The sequence below is a fragment of the Fundulus heteroclitus genome, chromosome 19 (genome assembly GCF_011125445.2).
Source record: "Fundulus heteroclitus isolate FHET01 chromosome 19, MU-UCD_Fhet_4.1, whole genome shotgun sequence".
Lineage (NCBI taxonomy): Eukaryota > Metazoa > Chordata > Actinopteri > Cyprinodontiformes > Fundulidae > Fundulus > Fundulus heteroclitus.
In genome coordinates, this window is record NC_046379.1 from 25,613,061 (window position 1) to 25,633,371 (window position 20,311).

The 20,311-nt window shown below is 40.1% G+C and overlaps 1 protein-coding gene across 1 annotated transcript; it reads right to left on the minus strand.

Annotated features, from left to right (window-relative positions):
- Nucleotides 1-1,924: 1,924 nt before the first annotated feature.
- ezra (ezrin a) lies at nucleotides 1,925-20,217 on the minus strand. Its single transcript, XM_012881805.3, has 13 exons — nucleotides 19,977-20,217; nucleotides 16,041-16,124; nucleotides 14,333-14,428; nucleotides 12,804-13,078; nucleotides 9,917-10,000; nucleotides 8,738-8,884; nucleotides 8,252-8,348; nucleotides 7,943-8,106; nucleotides 6,341-6,471; nucleotides 5,815-5,975; nucleotides 5,429-5,521; nucleotides 3,552-3,812; nucleotides 1,925-2,725 (listed from the first exon to the last, which is right to left on the minus strand). Exons 1-13 carry the CDS (start codon nucleotides 19,986-19,988, stop codon nucleotides 2,561-2,563), a joined length of 1,770 nt encoding a protein of 589 aa, XP_012737259.2. The 5' UTR covers nucleotides 19,989-20,217; the 3' UTR covers nucleotides 1,925-2,560.
- Between the last annotated feature and the right edge of the window lie 94 nt (nucleotides 20,218-20,311).

Below are 20,311 nucleotides of genomic sequence, written 5' to 3' on the forward strand. Positions count from 1 at the left end.
CACAAGCAGGCTCAGCCTTTGGCAACAAGTTGGCTACGTTAGCAAATACGATTTAGTGTGATATGTGTGTTCAATCAAGAAAAAAAAAAGAGGAATATTTACCCGGTTGCTATTTAAACAGCCTGTTACCCCTGGCTTCACAAGTCGTCTAGCAACCTGATGGCCACTGTGCAAACCTTTAGGAGAGATAGAATCTTAAACTCAGTCGCTCACCAACTAGTTGTTCATTTATTGCAATTTTTGGGCTTTTGCAGAGAATTCCTTTATCAGTAAAAAAGAAAAAAAACAAACACAGAATTATTTACTGTTTCAGTGCAAATAGGATGGAACTATCAAAAAAGAAAAAGAAGGTGGATCTACGCCCCAAAAGGCTCAATTTAGTCCTGGTTACATAGAACTGGGTTATTATTGTTACCCGGCATACTGGGTTAAGTTTTCTACCTTAAAATATATTGATTGTTCTACGCGTTGCTGATTCTACAGAAGACAGTAATTCAAAAGCAGTTTTCTGGTATGTATGTAGGAGATGGTATGAAGATAAGTACCCTGGTTAGGGCATTTTTAGCCCACCTCCCATCCCCTGGTGTTTCCACTGCATACCAGGGTAGAAATGCATTACCAGGGTATAAAAGTTTTTCCCAAGAAGTAAAAATAAAGGAGAGGTGTTAGTTTTTCATTAACCAGGAAGGCAAATTGTAAATAGAGATTTGTGTGGAGGTAAAGTGTGGCATTTTGAATCGTATGTTGTCGTTTTTTAACATCATAATTTGGCAATACCAGTTTAAATTCATATGACTGGGGATGTACAGTAAAGAAAAAAAAACAAAAAAAAAAACAGTACATACCGAAGTACAATATTGTTTCCAAATGTTTTTTTCAAGAGTTTTCAAGAGAAACAAAGAAAAAGTGGCTGCTATAGAAGTGAATGCAGATTTAGTAATTATTTTTATTTATTTTTTTACAATAAAGGACTAGCGGGCATAGATACTGACTGACTGGATGCATGCATGCGCGGATGGATTATACAGCAATAGAACCACTTGAAAATGGTCATTGGTGTGATTTTAATAGGACGTACATTTAAGAATAAAAAAGGCCTAAGTCACTTTGGAGTTGTTTTGAGATTCAAACAATCCAGTGTAGCAGATGTACTTGAATGCACCATGAAGTGCAGCTGATGGGAAATCCCCTCAGGTCAGAGGGGCTCACTTTACCCAGAGTGTTGTTGCACCTCATACGGTCTGAACCTGCTGGGTTCAGACTTCCTCTGATTTTTCTCCTGTAGCTGCCAGTCATGTATACATTTAGCTTGACATTGTTTCCATTGAGCAGTTCAGTCAATTGTATAGTGAGCTACAAACCTTATTGCTGTTGAAACTTAGGTTCACTACATTTTTGGCAATATGTTGCAAATATAATAAAGCAACAACAAAAAGACAGACAGAGAGAGACCCTATTGGTCAGCTCCCTATTAGCCTGTGTGACGTCACCCCGATGTTCATCGCCATAATACCGGGATACGATGAGCCACATTTCCCGTGGAAATAAATAGCTACTAAATAAAATGTGGAATACTGAAAAATCTAAACAGAATAATGGTGGGGAAATAAAAATACGTTATCAGGCCTTAGTGTTATTCTCTTGTTTAAAAACTACTTGACAATTACTAAATTATTAAAAATGCAAATAAGATGCTTATGGTTGCAGCTCTCTTCACACTTTCTTAGGTCTGGCAGTCATATTTGAGTTTGAGGTTGGATTGATTTTTGTTTCTTTGTTATTTTTTTTATTTATTTATATTTTACCTGTAACTAATTTATTTGATTTCTGATTTACAAGTATAAATAAAAAAAACACACAAGGTATTCCCGAAGCCAGTCAGAAAATTAGGAGTAGTTCATTAATAACCATTAATTACCAGTTGTTTGCAGCCTCTTACATTTATTAAATACATCTAAACAAAGTCACATGTTTAGTGAAACAAAACTGCAAATGCAAATTTTTGCAACTTATGATTAGCATACATTAGTGCCCCTAATACCAGCTTTGCTCATGCATTTCAGCTGGCCTCCACAATGAAATCATCATCATCTTCTATAATTGTCCTAATGTAAATAAACACCATTTTAGGAATGTTTTGGTATGACAGAAAATGGCCATCGTACTTTCAAGCAGCAAAAATAAAATGCATGGAAGTCAAGATGAAGCTTTTCACAGGTCTTTAAGTTACACATGGCTGTAATCGATGGCTGTTCTTGATATGGGCGATGTGGCGCTCCACCCAGGGCGGCATGGACTTAGGGACTTCTTCTATCAGGAGAAAGAAACAGGCTTTCTATTGCTTTTTTGCACGTCCAGTCCATGGGGATTAGGGGATCCCTTTATTGTGTGCAGTATGAGCACAAAAGGAGTAAAAATGGCTGTACTCTTTTGCTTGGTGACGACTCTGAAGTTGGTGTCTGATTCGCGGGTACCTGATTCAAGGCTAAATTAAAGGGCCACCTGACTATATTTTAAAGGCATTTAGATGGAGGTATTAAGGAGAGGTCTTCCAGGGTTTCTACAAGGCCTCGAACTCATCGACCCTCTGCTTGGTGTTGCCCAGGCGGATCTGACGGAGGGTTTTGTACTTGTCGCGTCCGGCCCGGACGTTCTCGGCGTGAAGCAGGTCGTTCTGGGTCTTCTTGGCGTCGTCCCTGGACTGCTCCAGGTCTGAGCTCAGGTCCTGCGATAAGAGTCAAGTTTGGTGAATAAATCAAGTTTCCCCATCACCACAGGGAATGTCGGCCAAAATTAAAAAAAATAACAACACCGTGGCTGTGAAGCAGCAAACTAGAAAAAAATAATTGGGATTTTAAAATGTTAGGCCGTAAGATAAAGTTTCCTAAAAAAGTCCCCAAAGAGGTAATCCTGGATCTTCTTTGTCATTACAGTAAGTTAAATCAATATCTACCTGACAGCCGTGAAGAACAGCAAAATGAAGTGTCTTTTACTGTTTTTATTTATTTCTTTTGTATTTCTTTTATCAGAAAGTCTGCAGTTCTGAACAAAAGAGCGCTTAAAACTCAGAAAACCTTCTTCCCCACTAAGAGCATCAACACATTTTTACACCTCTATGGTTGCGCCCTTCACACGGCTCCTCTGCAGCTCTGACAAAACTGCACCCACTGGAAACATCCGTGCACACTCACACCTACATTGGGTTTAGAATCGCCATTTAACCTAGCGCGCGTATTTCTGGACTGTGGGAGGAAGCCAGAGGACCCGGCATAAAAAACCCACGCAGACACGGTGGGAACGTTCGAACTGCACTTAGAAACACTGTCACGCTGTGAGGCAACAGTGCAAACCTCTTCATTACTTTTGTTGATTGCACTTTGGTGCATCTCTCTGTCTTATTGAAGGAATAATGACTCAACTTAAAGATCTACATTAACTTGAAAAACTGGTTCTAAAGCAGAACCATTGGAGTTTTTCCTGCGTGCAGAATGTCATTATGTATGTCTCGGGATATCGACCATTTCTGTTGCATCTTTGAAACCTGAGCTCACCATCAGCTTCTTCTTCAGGAGCAGGTTCTTCTCAGCCTCGGTGAGCCGCTCCTCCTCCATGCGGTGGTCGTCGATGCCCTGCGTCTGCAGCTCGGCGCTGTGGGTGCTGTTGTCCTCGCTGTGCTCGTGGTCGCTCTCTGAGGAGGAGGAGGAAGAGGAGGAGGACGAGGGGGGCCGATCGGCAGGAGCCGAGCTGGTGGGGCTCCTCACGGTCTGCAGCTCTTCCTTTGTCTTTAACAGGCTCTCCTCCACTTCTGTGGCCTGGAAGAACCATTTGAAGGCACCACGTCAGCGGAGGACAGTGGAAGATGTACGGCATGGTTTCAAATCAACAATTAATTAATGCCTTTTTTTTTGCACCATTATTGTTGCACTATAAACATGGTGGAACGTTCTTCTGCACACTTTAAAAAAAAAAAACTGTTTTTCTCCTGCACCGTTACTTACTTACCACTGCTGCACTTTATATATTGTAATGTCATTTTCTTTCAAATGCAATCTCATTACATTGTCGTAAGCTGTATACAACGAAATTTGCACAGAGTGCATACAAAACGACAATAAAGTTTGTCTAAGTCTAATGGATTTGCCGTATGTCTTACAAACTGGATCAAAATTGTTTTCTAAAAAAAAAAAAAAATTCATATTAACAAAAAACTTAAGACAAAGCCAACCTTTAAATTATGCTTAGTGGGGGGAAAATCCCACATTAGATAAAAGTGTCCCGCACCACAATTATTGGCTTTCTTCCTGTTAAATCTTTGAAGAAAGTGGATCCATAGATCCAAAACATGTAGAGCCTTGGCCTTTTGCCTTATTGGGAGGAAGTCTTTGGGCTTCCTAAGTATTCTTTCCGTTTCTTTGATCCAGAAAAAAAAAATTGCAACAACGAGAACGGGATGTGGAAAAAATTTAACGAAAATGAAAAGAAATCTAAAAGAAATTAAAATGAAAGCAAACATGGCTAATAAAAGAGAAATACTTTGAGTTGGGCATAATATTTTTCAGTTTAAAAAGGGTTTAACTTGTCAGTGAAATTCTTTTTTTTTTTTTTTTTCTTTCTCTCTGACATGTCCTGCAAACATCCAGGCGGTGTGTAGACAGCATCTGATGGTTGCTTTGGAGGCCTGGCGACTCCAGGATACTGCTTTTTTCTGCAGATCCTCAACGCTGAATGTTAGAGATCATTGTTTTCTTTACTACCCTGAAAGGGTAGCACCATGTCAAACTCATCAGCTAACAGACATAAGATGGACCTGCTGAATTGTGCAGAGACTCGACAGAGATTCAAAGCTCGTTAGTGAACAGAACAGGTTCGAACGGGATCCCTCTGTGTCGCTCCATGCAGGGTTGAATGTTACGTCTTTACGCCGCTGATGTGTGTCCGTCTCTACGTGGGCGGTGGTGGGATGAACATTGATCCTCGTCTGGCAAGCAGCTGCAGCAGCTGTAAACTTTTTAATCATTGCTCTGACTGTAGATGTGAACAAGCTTAGGTGAGTAGTTGTTTTTTTTTCCCTTTCTGTTTAGTTTTTCTTGCTGCCATTTCCTGAATAATTAGGAAGAAGAAAAACAATTCTCCTTACATGAACCCCCTGTCTTTCCCTGTTTAACGTGGATTTATATATTTTTTTTTTCTTTGGTCTTTTGAACATGTGTAGTAGTGCTGCCAATAAATGTGCGGACTGTTGCTATTCATCACAGCACTTTTTGTACAACTTAAAAAGAAAAATCACTTTAAACCTGCCACACCTGGTGGAAAAAACAAAGTGCCGTCTCTGACCTCCTGCGGGTGCCACAGGGAGGGGGTATTTTATCAGGAAAGTCTCCTTGACGTCTTCTCGGACGAGTTCGAGATCACCTGTCGGAAGGCTCACCTTGATGTGCCATGTCTCAGCTTCCTCCTCCTTTTGTCTCTTGGCCTCCTCCAGCTCAGCAATCCTAGCGGTGTATTCAGTCAGCTCTGCAGCCTGGAGGAGAACAACGCAAAACCAAATCAGTTAAACCAATGAGCCTGCACTTTAAAAAAAACACACACACACAAAAGGAAATACGAAACTCTGTCGGCATCAAGATTTTACTACTTAAAAATATATATATATATTTTTCAGTTTTAAGCCCGGTACGTTCAGCTGTAGTTTTAGCTGAACACACAGGCCGTACCTTAAATGTAAAGAAGCAGAATTGATAGACTGCAGCTAAAACAGCGAATGTGTGTTTATACTTATATCAGGATTTGTTCACTTATGCACTGTACACTCACCAGCTGCTCCTGGCTCTTCATCTGCTCCTCAGCTTGCCTGGCCAGCTCCTCCTTGGCAATTATGGCCTCCATCCTCTCAGCCTCCAGCCGGGCCGCCTCCTGCTCCACCCTCCTCCTCTCCTCCTCCAGCCTCATGGCCCGGTCCAGCTGCTCCTGGAGCTCTGCGGGTTCAAATCAGCGCACAGGAGAATCTATTAATTGCTGCGTGTCATTAGGGGTTCGGTGGGCTTCTTTTAATTTTAGATCTCCGTTGCTCTTGTCTTTTCCTGGAAACGGCTTGCTACGTCTTGGGCTGTGTTTCATTTTTAGAATATTTATTTAAAGAGTCTGAGGGAGATGCAGAGAGAGCAGAGACGAGCTTAAACTGGTGTCAACCAGAGGAACAGCAGAGGGCGGTAAAAATCATCTTGCACTGGTCTGTGGGTTGGCCATTTGAGTTTCTCCTCTGGCGCTTTGGGAAAACGAGGAACATTTTCTAAGCACCGTTCAAATTTAGACAGCTTGCGTGTGACGTGTTGTGCCCCACCTCGCTCCGCTCTCTTAGTAGTCTCTTCAAACTCGTAGAGCTTCATCATCAGCTCCTGCTTCTCTCGCTCCATCTGCTCCTTCTCCCTCTCAATGGCTTCTCTCTTCTTCTTCTCGCCTTCCAGCCGATCCCTGCAGGACGCGCGCACACGTACAGAAAAAGTCAAGATCACACATTACTTACTCACATCCCTGGGAGAAAAAACAAAAAAACAACTATTCATATCCCTTTATCTTTTTCACATGCCCGTGGTCACAGATTTAAATGTCATTTTAGGGGGGGGGGGTTCGTGTGATAGACTGATAATGGTAAAGTGAAAGGAAAGATGATGCCTGCAGAGATCCACAGCTCAGGTGGGAGAACCTGAGTGGTAAGAAGGAAGTTATTGCTGAAAAAAAAAGAAGAATCCCGTCTGCAGTTTGCCATGCACGGGACAGAGCAAACTGAGGAAGAAGGTGATCCGGTCAGATGAGAATAAAATTATGTGTTTTGGGCCTGAATCCAAAATAATATGTGCGGTCTAAAACTACACATTCCCCAGAGCCCTCCATCCCCACAGTGAAATTTGGTAGTGGCAGCATCATTTTCCGTTTTCTTTTAGTAAAAGTTTTTCAAACTTTTTTTAAAATTGTTTTGATCTATGCACAAACGCATGTTTCCCTAAAGGTACGTTCACACCGAACGCAAACAAGGCGGCGAAATCCCGCCCAGCTCGCTTCCGCCTCGTCATCAAATAGAAGGATTTATTCCTCTGTATCTTTATGTGTGAATACGTGTTGTTCTATATCATAGATATCCTCATATCTATAAACTGGCATCTCAGTTTATCTGATGAGAGAACACAAATTCGGTCGTCTTCCCTAAATCACAATGTTTGAGTTAACACGGTGGCTGCAGTGTTTTGCCCCGTGGGCAGTGCCGAGGTGAAGGGGAAACACTGTCCGATGGGGGAGGCAAGGTTGACGCAACACCCCGGTTCCTCTTGTTTGTTCAACGGTGCTGTGTTCAATGTGGAAAGACGAAAAAACGGCGTCTGCGCCCCTCGGTCTACCAGGTCCTCCAGAGACGCACCCGGTATGGTGAGTACCACCTGTACCTGCGTCTGGATGAAGGTCTCCTCCAGCAGTTCCACCTGGACCAGTACAAGGAGCTGCTGCCCCACGTCAGGGGGATGGATAAATCGAACTATATAGACCGTCGGTCAGTAACTCTGTCATTGCTTAACTGAAATGTCGCAAAATTGTACTACCTAAATGCGTGACACGTAAAAATTATTTTTCGCGCTTAACTAAATGGACGAGGCGCACCTTTAACATGACGCAAATTGACAGAAAAATAGAGTGTTAAATGGGAGTGAATCTATCTATCTATCTATCTATCTATCTATCTATCTATCTATCTATCTATCTATCTATCTATCTATCTATCTATCTATCTATCTATCTAATATAATATAAAAAATTTCAACCAGTAGAAATAAAGATGTATTGTACTGTAGTCTACTTGAATCTGTTCACTTAGAGACCACTTTTATCTAGGCAAGGCAAGGCAAGTTTATTTATAAAGGACTTTTCGGCAAAAGGACAATTCAAAGTGCTCTACCTCTCCATCTTCTTCTTGAGCCTCTCCTGTTTGGCCTGGGCCTTCATTTGTTGAACCTCGATGTTGTCTGGCTTACGGCGGCGAATATACAGGGCATGGTTGCCCATAGAAAGCTGCAGGATGCCCTTGTTGACACGCAGACGTGGAACGTAGAACATAAAGTCCTTTGTGAGCCATAAAAAAAAAAAGAAGTGTCACCCGATTTCAGAAAACACCCGCCTGTAAAAGTTTCTTTTTTTTCTTCACTTTTTGAAATGTAAAGATAAAGTCACTGACTCTGTAGTCTAGATTCCTTCATGGAGTACTTACCGGAGATCTCTTGTCTATGGCCTTGATTAAAAACTTCTTATCGTTGAAAGAAATGTTTTTGATTTCGCTCCACGGGAATCCAATTTTCGGGGTGAGTCTGGAAGAGATGTTGAAAAAAAACACAGTGATCGCACACACCGTAGCTGGAAAGTGAGAGACTTTGAGTGCATGTTGTTGTCAGACAGAGAAACGGGTCAGTGGCCTGTTACGGACCAAATCCACGTGGTCGGCCGGGCGAGTTAAAACATGACGGGCAGAAAGGAAAAGGCGGCCGAGGTCAATAAAAGAGCTTTGACTGCTAGTTTATTGCCCTCACCTTTGTATGTAAAAAGGCCTGAATTTGCACGGTGACCGATGTCAACCTTAACATGCAGCTTTTAAACAGAGCACAGATAATACAAAGAAAGGAAGCTGAATTAACCTGTAAAAAAAAAAAAAGAATATCCGTAAAGGTTTACGCAATAAACCCTGAAATAAAGCTTTTACCTGTCCTCCTTTGGATAGATGTTGATCCCTAGTGCATCGACTCCCAGCCACAGGTCTGTGCCCTTCTTGTTCTTGATCTCAAAGTAATTAACACCAAACATTTCCAGATCCTGAGCGATCTTTAGATACTCGATGATCGCCTCTTCCCTGTCGGAAGTCACAATAACGTTCAGACAGATGCATTGTTTTACATCGCCATGTGAGGCTGCATGATATCAGGGAAACAATAAACTGTGACATTAGTGTTGAACAATGTAATGACAGAACAAATAGGAAATGACTCAGATTTTCCTCACTCCTCCCTTCGAAGCCATCCGAGCGGCTAAATATTGTATAGATGGGCAGAGTCTGGTTACATGGCATCCTAAATATTATAGCTTCCACCAGTCATGCAGTGCATATTGGTTTCTTTTACCTCTATTTTTTTGTCCTGATAACAACAAAGCAAACTGAAAAAAGTCAATATCCTGACGCACTTTATTTCTCTAGGCTATAACTAATTGGTAAAGATGGTGCCATTTGGGATGCCTATGATCTAAAACACTGAATAACAATAACGCTGAATTTCTGGATGCAAATGTCGTCATTAAAAACCTTAATGCAGATATGTATTTTTTTATTCAAAATATCATTTGGAATTTGGTTTATTTTCTGACCTTACATGTTGGCTGTTGCATTGATTGCTTACTATATTTATAGTTTTCTGCATTACTTGTCTCCAAATGTCTACAAGTCCCATTTGTTATCAGACAAGACAAATACATGTTTATGAAATAAATCTTAAGTGCATGAAACATATTTAAAGAGAGGATGTTTGACATTTAATTTGATAAAAACCACTCTCTATTTTTTGTTTTCCTGATAACAACAAAGAAAACAGAAAAAAGTCAATATCCTGACGCACTTTATTTCTCTAGGCTTTACTAATTGGTAAAGATGGTGCCATTTGGGATGCTTATGATCTAAAACACTGAATAACATAACGCTGAATTTCTGGATGCAAATGTCGCCATTAAAAACCTTAATGCAGAGATGTATTTTTTTATTCAAAATATAATTTGGAATTTGCTTGACATTTAATTTGATTTTTTTTGCTTTGCCGTGTAGTATTAATTAAATGCAACGCATTCGTCAAGGCAGACAGTATATCCGTCCCATCGTCAGTCGGTCTTCACTTACTTCAGCATGGATTTGTGCTCCTCGTGCCAAACCTGGATTCTCTCTTCCCACTGTTCCTTTGACAGCTTGTGTTGATCCAGCACTCTAAGAGGAGAGACAAGCTGTCAGAAAGCCACGTGGCTCAAAGCGGGATGACTCTGTGTATACATACAGAGCTAAATTAAACACATGCTGCATGCACCAAAGGGCCTTTCTTTTCTGTTAGGTCTTGAATTAGCAACTGTGACTGCCATTTACCTAGTCTGATTTTAAAACAACATAAAAAAACAATATATTTCTTCAAAGGGAACATTGACATTTGACGAAGTCCCTGTTTTTAAAGACCTGTGTACATTGTTTATTATTATTATGGAGTTCCAAAATCAAAAAAAAAAAAAAAATGAAATTTTAAGCGGATTCTAGAGACCTGATGCAACACTGTAATTTAAGGGACCTTCTTTTTTCACCAGAGACCCTGTAGTAACTAGGGATCTGCATAAAAATCGATACAAAAATGAATAAAAACGATTTAATATCGATATTCTGGCTTTCAGATATCGATATACCTCCCAATCCCTAGGGGGCGTTATTACAGCGCACCTTTGCTATTCACAGCGAGGAAGTGCAAGTGACACGAATTTGCGTAATGGCCGACAGGATCTTAGAAGTGCCTTTGTCCCTAAAATCAGATGACATAAAGTCAATAAATTGAACATAAATATAATATTTGGCTGGTTTTGTTGATTGAATGACTTTGAGCATTAATTTGAGAATAATAAATATCGATATTGGAGTCAAATCAAATCATGCTGAGCTATATGGAGAATCGTATCGAATCGGCTCATCTAGATGAAACCCAGCGCTAGTAGTAACCTTGTTACAGTTCAGATCAGTGGGGTCTAAAACCTTTGCAATTTGAAAAGCCGTTTTTACCCTCTGTTCAATAAAATCTAATTTATCTAGATCCACCAATGTTAAACGACATTTAAAAAAAAAAACTTAGATTGTTTGAAAAATGTCTAGTATAAAAATTTCTTGTCGATTTAAAAAAAACATAATTTCATTTCATTTCTATTTTTATGGTTTAAGATAAAGAAAAACATTAAATGTTTGCAAAAAGGTGTATGCATAAAACAGTTTTTTTAAGAATGTGGATTTTTGTGGATAATTGTACCAAAAAAAATCATAGTTTCCAACCTAACAAGTAAAACAGATCTAAAAAGAAGTTACCTGTACTTTTAGTGTCATTCTGTTTGCAGTGCTATTATTCCATTTTTTTAAACTGAAGAACTGCTAAAACCAGCATTTGTAATTATATAATTTTTTACAATAACATTGGTTGGTTCTTTATCACTTATCACATTAATATTCTTTCATTGCTTTTCACATTTTGTCATGTTACAATCACAAACTTCACCTGTGTGTCTAATTTAATCTCAGCTTTAATACCGAGCGCATTAATCAGAAAAGAAGCAACGAGGCGTATGGTAACTCAGGAGGAGCTGCAGGGATCCAAAGCTCAGGTGGGAGCATCTGTTGGCAGGACAACTATCATGGTGGGAAAAACCTGGTCTATATGGAAGAATGGTAGGAAAACACAACAACAATAAGAATATGTATTGGGAGTTTGTCATATGGCATTTCAGGGTCACAGCAAAGAGTTTTAGTCAAATGAGACCAAAACAGAACTTATGGATCAACATGAAAACACTACATGTGGTGGTAAACTAATCATCCCCATGATGAAGCATGGTGGTGGCAGCATCATGCTGTGGGCACGCTTGAATTCAGCATTGTCTCAAGGAGGCTGAATACAAATATATGTCCTACTTTTCAGGTTTTCTTGTTTGTAAAACTGTTGAAAACCTTATTTTTTTTTTTCCTTCCGCTTCACGATGATGCACTATTTTGTTCCGCTCTGTAACATAAAAACCCAATTATATCAAAGTTTGTGGCTGTACCATAAAATAATGCTTCTCTAAGGCTCCACAGAACCAGTGCAACCATGATGTAGACATAAATGTTAATACAAGTACATAAGTACATTTGAATTGAAAAAGCCTAAAATACATAATGTAAAAAAAGAAAGACTCTTTGCAAAATTTTCAGACTTTGCTCAAGTTTAAAAGCATCAGTGGAGCTGAAAGGACTTAAAAAAATGTATGCTTTAATAATAAAAAAAACAAAAAAAAAAAAAAATAAAGCAACAGCTTGTAAGTGACACGAGTCAAAGTTGATTAAAAAAATGTAACACTTACATTGACAGGACCTTGAGATGAAGAGCTTTTATAACTTTTTATGACATTCCGTGGCATAAAACAATAAACATGTTAAGATATTTTTTTTCTTTGCCAGGCTGTTGTACAGCAAAAATGAACATGATCATTGAGTAACCTAACGCATAAATAGATATGGATCCTATTTCAGGCTCATTTGATAGGATTGTGTTATCACAGAAATTGTTTATTAGACGTGAATACTTAGGATTATGCAACAATTATTCTTTTTTACTTTGTTGAGTACTGTTGTGGGATCATCATCAGAATAAATACCTGGAACAAATATAAAACACTGATATGATTATGCTGCAATGGACACTCCAGTCACTGCAACATGGTAGTATATTTATTTTTGGTGGTTTTATTAAAATTTTGAAGTGACGTTTAATGCTTTGTTTATCTGCTGAATGAAAAAAGCAAGGTGTTACAGCTTTGGCAAGATGAAATCTAAGAATTCTCGGATTTTTTTTTTTTTTTATTTCACCTAAATTATCTTTTTCTTTTGGAATAAATTGGAATAATAGACATTTTTCATTCAATCAACATATTATCTGCATTTAAAGCTGAATGAAAGAAAGACGTTGGCTGTTCAGTAGTGCCGTGCAGCATTTCCAACAGCTTGATCTCACCTTTTAGGGAGCAGACGCTCAGAGGAGAGGTAGCCCTGCCGGTGCACCGACTTGTCGTACTCGCCGAACTTTTCCTGGACGGCGTAGGAGGCCAGCAGCACGGCGGTCTCCGGGGGACAGTAGACCTCGTCTGTCAGGATGTCCTCCTTCACCTCCAGGAAGAAGAGCTTCCTGGTGATGTCCTGGATCAGCTCCTCCTCCACGTCCTCGGGATAAAACTGGACCCTGAGTTTGAACAGCAGGGGAGTCTCTTTCTTTATATCCTGGGACAACACCTAAAAAGATAAGAAAAGCGTGGATTGTTAAAGCCTAAAACACGCAAAAGAAAGGAGCATTAAGTAGACATCGGATATTATGCTGTTGGTCACAGACGAGGAATTCCCTTTAATAGGATTGATTAGTTTTATTATTATATTGGTATAATCTGAAATATGTGACTTGCTTTTAACGTTCTCCACCCATTGTGAACAACCGACACCTACAGGGGTTCTGTATCACAGTCATCTTTCCATTTCCTAGTTTATTCGTGAACATTTTTGGGAAAATAAAAGAGTAGAAGATACAGAAAAATAACATTAAATGATAAAAAGATAAATGACCAACAGAGTTTTCACAGTGTAACAGCTCAATGTTATGTTCGAAATGGGGTAGAGAGAAGTGCGAACTTATTAAATCCATCCCCAGTACCTCAAAGTCAAAACTGTCCTTGTCTAATGAATAAAAGTAGCTTCAAAGTTAGAAGCCAGACTTTTTATTTGTAAAATCAATAAATCTCCACTTATATATATAGTTTTTCACCCAGATAATTATCATCTCATGATCAGCTACTCTGTTTGTTTTTAATAACTTGTTATAAAACATTTATTAGACAAGATATACCCTACCTGTCAAAACACACGCCTCCATTCACAAATGCGTCTGATGACATCACAAAGGGCATACGGCAGGTGATGAGAGCTCATTTGAATATGGCTACTACTTTTACTTTTGTATCAAATTACTCCTTGAGAAGCATTCACCGGTATTCTATACGTAGGGTTTACTAATGCCAGCTCGTCATGTTCATTTCCTGTGCCTCTTGTGATGCCATCGCCCGCATACAAATGAAACATTTTTTGTGTGTATGGTGAAATCCATATTACCTTACCCTGCTGTGAATTTTATGGTAACACACTACTATTACTACACTACTTCATAAGGCGGCTGAGTCATCAGTCAGATCACAAGTTGGTGACAATTGTAAATTAAAGCGTTTTGATGGACAAACAAACACTGATTAAACTGACAACTGATGATGGTTATCTTAAAAACATGGCAATGAAATAAGGTTGAACCCACTTCAAATAAATGACACTGACACAAGCAATATAGTGTGTTGCAGTGTAAAAAAAAAATAAGACTGTACTCAGACTGAAGGAACAGAACTGCCTTATTTTAAAATAAATCAAATTGTATAAAGTAAAAAAAAATAATTATAATAATTACCGAACAGACCAACACAACTAATAATTCTGACACAACAAACCTACTTTCTTGTCAGCATTCAGCCACGAGACACATCCTCTGCTGTCCACAAACTGAAGGCCAAAGTACCAAATCTCACGCAGGCCAATCGTCTTGGCAACCTGATGACACAACACAAAGTGCGAAAAGTAAAATCATGTGGAAGGAAGAAAAAAAAGGAAACCATTTAAAAGGTGGAAAACCATAAAACAGTCTTTTTTTCCCTCTTATCCGTGGCTTCTCATCTTTTTTTCTAGAAAACTTGAAGATGGATTGTTTTACTGCCATCTCTCTACTGTCTGTAAAACAGACACATAAGCACTTGAAATATAAATGGTAGCAACAGAAACAGCAAGCAGTTTTGCTCCCAAAATGTTTTATTTCTTCAGAGATTTTCCTTCAAAGAAAAAGATCAGACTCAGGCGGGTGCGTTACTATTGAACAGCATACACCTCGCAAAAGTAGCCTTTTCACATTTTGTCACGTTACACCCAAAACCTCTTATGTATGCTGATGCGACTTGTTTTGGGGACAGACCAGCATAAAGCACGGCAACATTGTAAAGTGCAGTGAAATCGTCAGATGGCTTTTAACGGTTTTTTTTTTCACAGATAAAACTTCTGCAGATAGATTTTGTTCTCCACTCTTGTTTGCAAAGCAGCTCAAGCTCGGTCGGATTGGATGGAGAGCATCAGTTCCGACAGTTTTCAAGTCTAACCACAGATTGTGAATTGGATTTAGGGCTCGACTTTAACTGGGCCATTCTGACACAGGAATCTGACCAACTTCCCTATCCCTGCTTAAGTAAAGCATCCTCACTTTAGGATGCTGCCACCATCAATTGTCGCGGATGTGCAGCGTCACTTTTGCACCAGAGTTGCTCTCTAGAACATGCTGGTGAAGATTCTCAGTCATCCAGGTCATGGTCATTCCAAAAAAAAAAGTAAAAAACAACTGGACTTGTTGTCCGTAGTTAAAGACGTTTCACTTCCTCTCCAGGAAGCTTTCTCAATTCAAAAAGTCTGGAGTAATGTGGAGTACCAAGCTTTATATTACTGCCAAACAAAGGCCTTGTAATGGCTTAGATAACATGCAACTGGACTGTTTCGGTTGAATTTGCATGTTATCTAAGCCATTACAAGGCATTTGTTTGGACAGTAGTATACAGCTTGGTACTCCACATTACTCCAGACCTTTTGAATTGAGAAAGCTTCCTGGAGAGGAAGCGAAACGTCTTCATCTACGGAAAACAAGTCCAGTCGCTTTGTTTTTTACTTTTTTTGGAAAGAGCTCTCTAGAGTGTTCAGTTTAGGTTTCTTCTGACCATGTTTGCTGCGTCATGACATGTGCCAAAACTGCAAACAGGACTTCTAAAGCCTTTCTTTCGACTGCAGATTTCTTTTTGTCATATTTCTATAAAGGCCAGAGGGCTGTGGATCTCAGCAGGTCCTCCAGAACACTGACCAACCTGGTTGCCTCCGTGACTGAATCGCTCCTTGTCTGGCCTGCTAGTTTAATTCTGGGTGGGTGGCCATATTTTAATAGGTTTGCAGTTGTGCCGCACTATCCCAATGCTCTCTTACAAACCTCTGAAGCCCTTTTCACTCTATTTTTTTTAATGTAGTTCAGCTTAACGTTTCTTCGCCAGTAACTGAGCCCTGAACATGAACCGTGCGATTCGTAGGAAACAGCATAGTCTGTAGACGTGTGCTTTGCGAACTGTGACATACAGACCTGTTCAATCAGCTGCCTTCCTTTGGTGTTGCCCGGAAAGGAGAACTCCAGCTCTGCGTCCATCGTAGTGACGCGTACATTGACCTGCAGTGGAAAAAGGCAATTCACTGATTGCATTTATGACAAACATTTTCTCTTGGGGTGGACGTAACCTGTTTTCCTCCCAGTCACTCATTTATGTTAATATTTTCCCGAAGTCCAAAAATGTGTCTGATCTGCCTTAATTCCCTTTTTGACTGCGTTCAAATCCACAAACCCCCCCCCCGATAGTTGGAAAACATAAATAACGGGCTGGTTAGTTGGAAGCGCACCCTTAATCTGGACCTGTTAAGTGGATTATTCATAAACCATAATTGCTCACTATCTCATTAGACTTTAGACTAGCCATGCGAACACAAGGTTGCACACACGCGGAGTAAAAGATGACAATGCTCGCTGCGTGCCAGAAGGCAGCGAGATCAGCTTATGTTGGAGCAGATAACACCAATATTTAGTTTGTATAGAACACCATCTCCACAATAGAAAAAAAAAAGACATGTAAGTTTTAGTTTTGGTTAATTTCCGCTGGTTTAAAAAAAACACAGCGAAAGATCACAGATTGGGTTCAGGCTTGTAGCAGATACAGAACACTTTTATGAAGTTACACCAGAGCACACCCTGGCCGTCATAAAGATAAACATACTAAATGTTAGGCAGGAACAAATGGAACATCCAATTATGAAACCATCACCAGCTTTCTAAATGGTTTCCACCTTGCATGATCGCATGTATGAGATAACTGCCTTATCTGGTGCATGGGCGGCTCTAGACAGGGGTCAACAGGGGCCAGCCCCCCCTGCAGAACTGGTTCCTTCTGATAATATCTACTGGCACAGAAATCAGATGTGATTAGTCCCTAAACCAACTTAATTTTTTACCTTTACAGTTTTACTTTAACAAGGATTTAAAGATTAAGATATTGCACTTTCGGCTTCAGCCACATTGACATAGGGTCACAGTTTTCATCTTTGGCTCTGTGGCTCACTTAATGTATTCGACCATAAAAGGTTGCCGTTCTTGGTGCGGCTGTTTTCTTGCTTCAACCTTTTGTTCTGTGCCCCCATGAAAAAACATTGACTCCACCCTGGCCCCCTTGGTGAATTAGGTCTAGAACCATCGCTGCTCTGGTGTCTTTATAATGGATTTGTGACTCTGGCTGACATGGGCTGCGGTTTTAAAACCTGCGATTGGATCGTCGCTGCCATGCAGACCCTTAAAAAAGAGCGAGAAAAAAAAACTAAACGTTGTTTACATGTTATCCCGTTCACATGTGTGTACAAGAAAAAAGCATTATTGAATGCTTCACGCGTAATGGTAAAAAGCAAAGGGGAAAATAAATGTGGCAAAACGTGTATCATGGTGGGGGGAAATGTATTCTACATGTGGGAAAATTCCTTTACACTTAGACATTATGAATGTTTTGGCACATGCGAAACATATTTGGGAACACTTTCCACATGTCAAAGATTTTCTCACATTTTTTATTTTGCACACCACAGTTTCCACAAGTGAACATGACAATCATAGTTTGCAGTAAGATGAAATGCTGTGAGAAAAAAACTTCTGGACGTGGAAACGTTCGCTACATGCGAAACTCGCTTCTATATATTTCACATGGCATCGTTTTAAATGTGAAACGCGCTCTGAAACAGTCAAGTGTTTTTTTAACTGCATTGTTCGCATTACTCCCTACAATTTTCCCACCTGAAAACGAACAAATGTATCGCGCGTGAAACCTGGGGAAATGCTCCGCATGTGGAATGTAACTGCAGGACTTCCACATGTGAAACGCACAGAAAAATACTCTCCATGCTCAGGTTTCTTTTACATGTTTCACATTACTATGTGATACAGTTTCCACATATGAAACATGTTTCACATGATATAGTTTCTACAAGTGAAGTACATGTTCAAAAACATGTTTTACGTACTGCCATACAAGATGATATCCCCATGTGAAATGGAGGCTTACTCAATGTTTCAAACATGGCATTATTACTACTACGTCTAAACGCTTGTAAAAAGCTTGTATTTTATACAAGTATTTTACATGAGCATCATATCTGATCGGCATGCCCCCAGGCGCCTCCCTTTGGAGGTTCTCTGGGCACATCCCACTGGGAGGAGACCCTGGGGAGGACCTGAAACTTGCTGAAGGGACTATGTATGCCCTCTGGTCTGACGCCTTGGGATCTCCCATAAAGAGCTGGAGGACGCCACTGGGCAGCGGGATGCCTGGGGTTCCCTACTGGACCGGGAAGCAATCTCAGATAAGTGGAAGAGAATGGATGGATGATATACAATTTCCACATGTGAACACAAGTATGTACAGTAGGAACACGTGAAACACGTTGGGGATAAAGTTCTATGGCCAACTGAGACATGTGGGGTTAAAGTCCCTATTCATCATATCTTTTTACATTTTATCCTATGATTTTCACATGTTCATATCGTGCAATTTATTGGTGTCTTATGGGTATCCTGTAGTTGAGCCCAACATTATTCATACACCAGGTGGATTTAAATTGAAATAGATTTTCCTTCTTCCAAGGAGTTTGTTTCTAAAAGGCAATGAGAGGGGGCTCGCTCAAAATGCATAAAACAATATAACCATTTTTCTTGGGGGGGGGGGGGTCAGTTTTCATTGACCTTTTATTAAAATAGGGTATGCCAAGTATCGCTTATACCTTTCTCAATATTCAATCAAAAATAATTTCAACAAACACTTATCCATGACCAGCTTTTTGCATTTTTCCACGTATATTTTCACAATATATCTTTGGTGACGAGCTTAAGGTCTTTGGCATTGGAAAGCTTCCCATCCATGGCCCTCATTCATTGGTATGAATATCTCTGGCTTCAGCTCTTCACTTGGTATTTTGATTTTCCACATTATTTCAAAAAACGTTCAAAAACTATATTTTAACTGGCCAAATTTCAAGCATTCATAGTTGGAATTGGGACGATGTAAGATGTCCGTTTTTTTGTCTTCCACGTGGAAAAGTTGAAATTCATCCCATCCGCTTGGTTTCTGTTCATGTGCAACAAATGTTTTTTTTTGCCACTTTGTTAACTGTTGATCAAAACAAGTCAAAGGAGTAACGAAGACATAGTTTAGGCATTTTCTAGATCAACATCAGCAATACATAGTATCGCTGACTCGTGTCTCCAGTTAATGTGATGTCAGCCAAACTAAGGGCTGTCTCCTTGGAGTGTCAATAAAAGTACATTGCTGCAGCTGTAAAGTGCAGGACGGCCAGTCTTATCAGCTTCGTGCTGAACACTTGAGTAACTTAGCGGACAGCAGACTTGTGATACATAAGAGATTCAGTTGTTTTGGTTAGATTGGTCATTTCTGGCACATTTAGACAACCTGGGCTGGGCACTGAGGAAACACACATTCATGATTGGCTGCTAAATGACTTAGAGAAATAATTTCAGAACGTGGAAGTGGAAATTACTTATTTATCATATTGTCATAAATCCATGACCATACACGCCATAGACAGTCTACTTGAAACCCCCCCTAGTGATACAAGAAGCAGCACTTCTTGTGCTGGGGGGTAATTTATTGTCAGGAATGTGTGCAGCGTGGGTCAAACTCTACACTTGGTTAATGAGTAAATGACAAGAAGGATCGCTGTCTCTTGGAGAAACTTAGTAAAAAAAAGAAAAGAAAATATGATCAGCATAAACAAATCAGGTTACAACCGACTGAGCTTCAAACGTATGTAACTCTGACCTGTTTTTGTTCCTGCGTAGGTCATCATAAATGATTTACCGAACATCACAAGCAGGATCTACGGACCCCACCGTGCTATTCTAAAACCAGGAAGGAGACATGCAGTAAAAAAAAAAAAAAAAAGAAGAATAGATCTAAAACAACAGGAATCCTACCATGGAAGGCATCTTGGCGGTGGTCTGTGGACAAGCTCCTAACAGAGGAAAGTGTTTCCCAGGCTGACCGAGGCTGCAGTGGCCAACTCCCAGCAGAACCTCCGCCTGATAAAGACCGTCTCTCCGCTCTCGCTGCTAAGCTCAGGGGCAGGACTTGTGTCCTTTGAACTCTGTTGGCGAAATCTCACAGGGATGTGGGAGGACCAAGTTTGTCACTATCGCACAAAACCGACAGATTTACCTCCGGTGTGGCCAAAAGTGAGGCAAAGCTGCGCAGCTCCACCCAGAGACAATCACCTGTTTCAGCAGCTAAACCTCCGGTGACCTTTGATCGG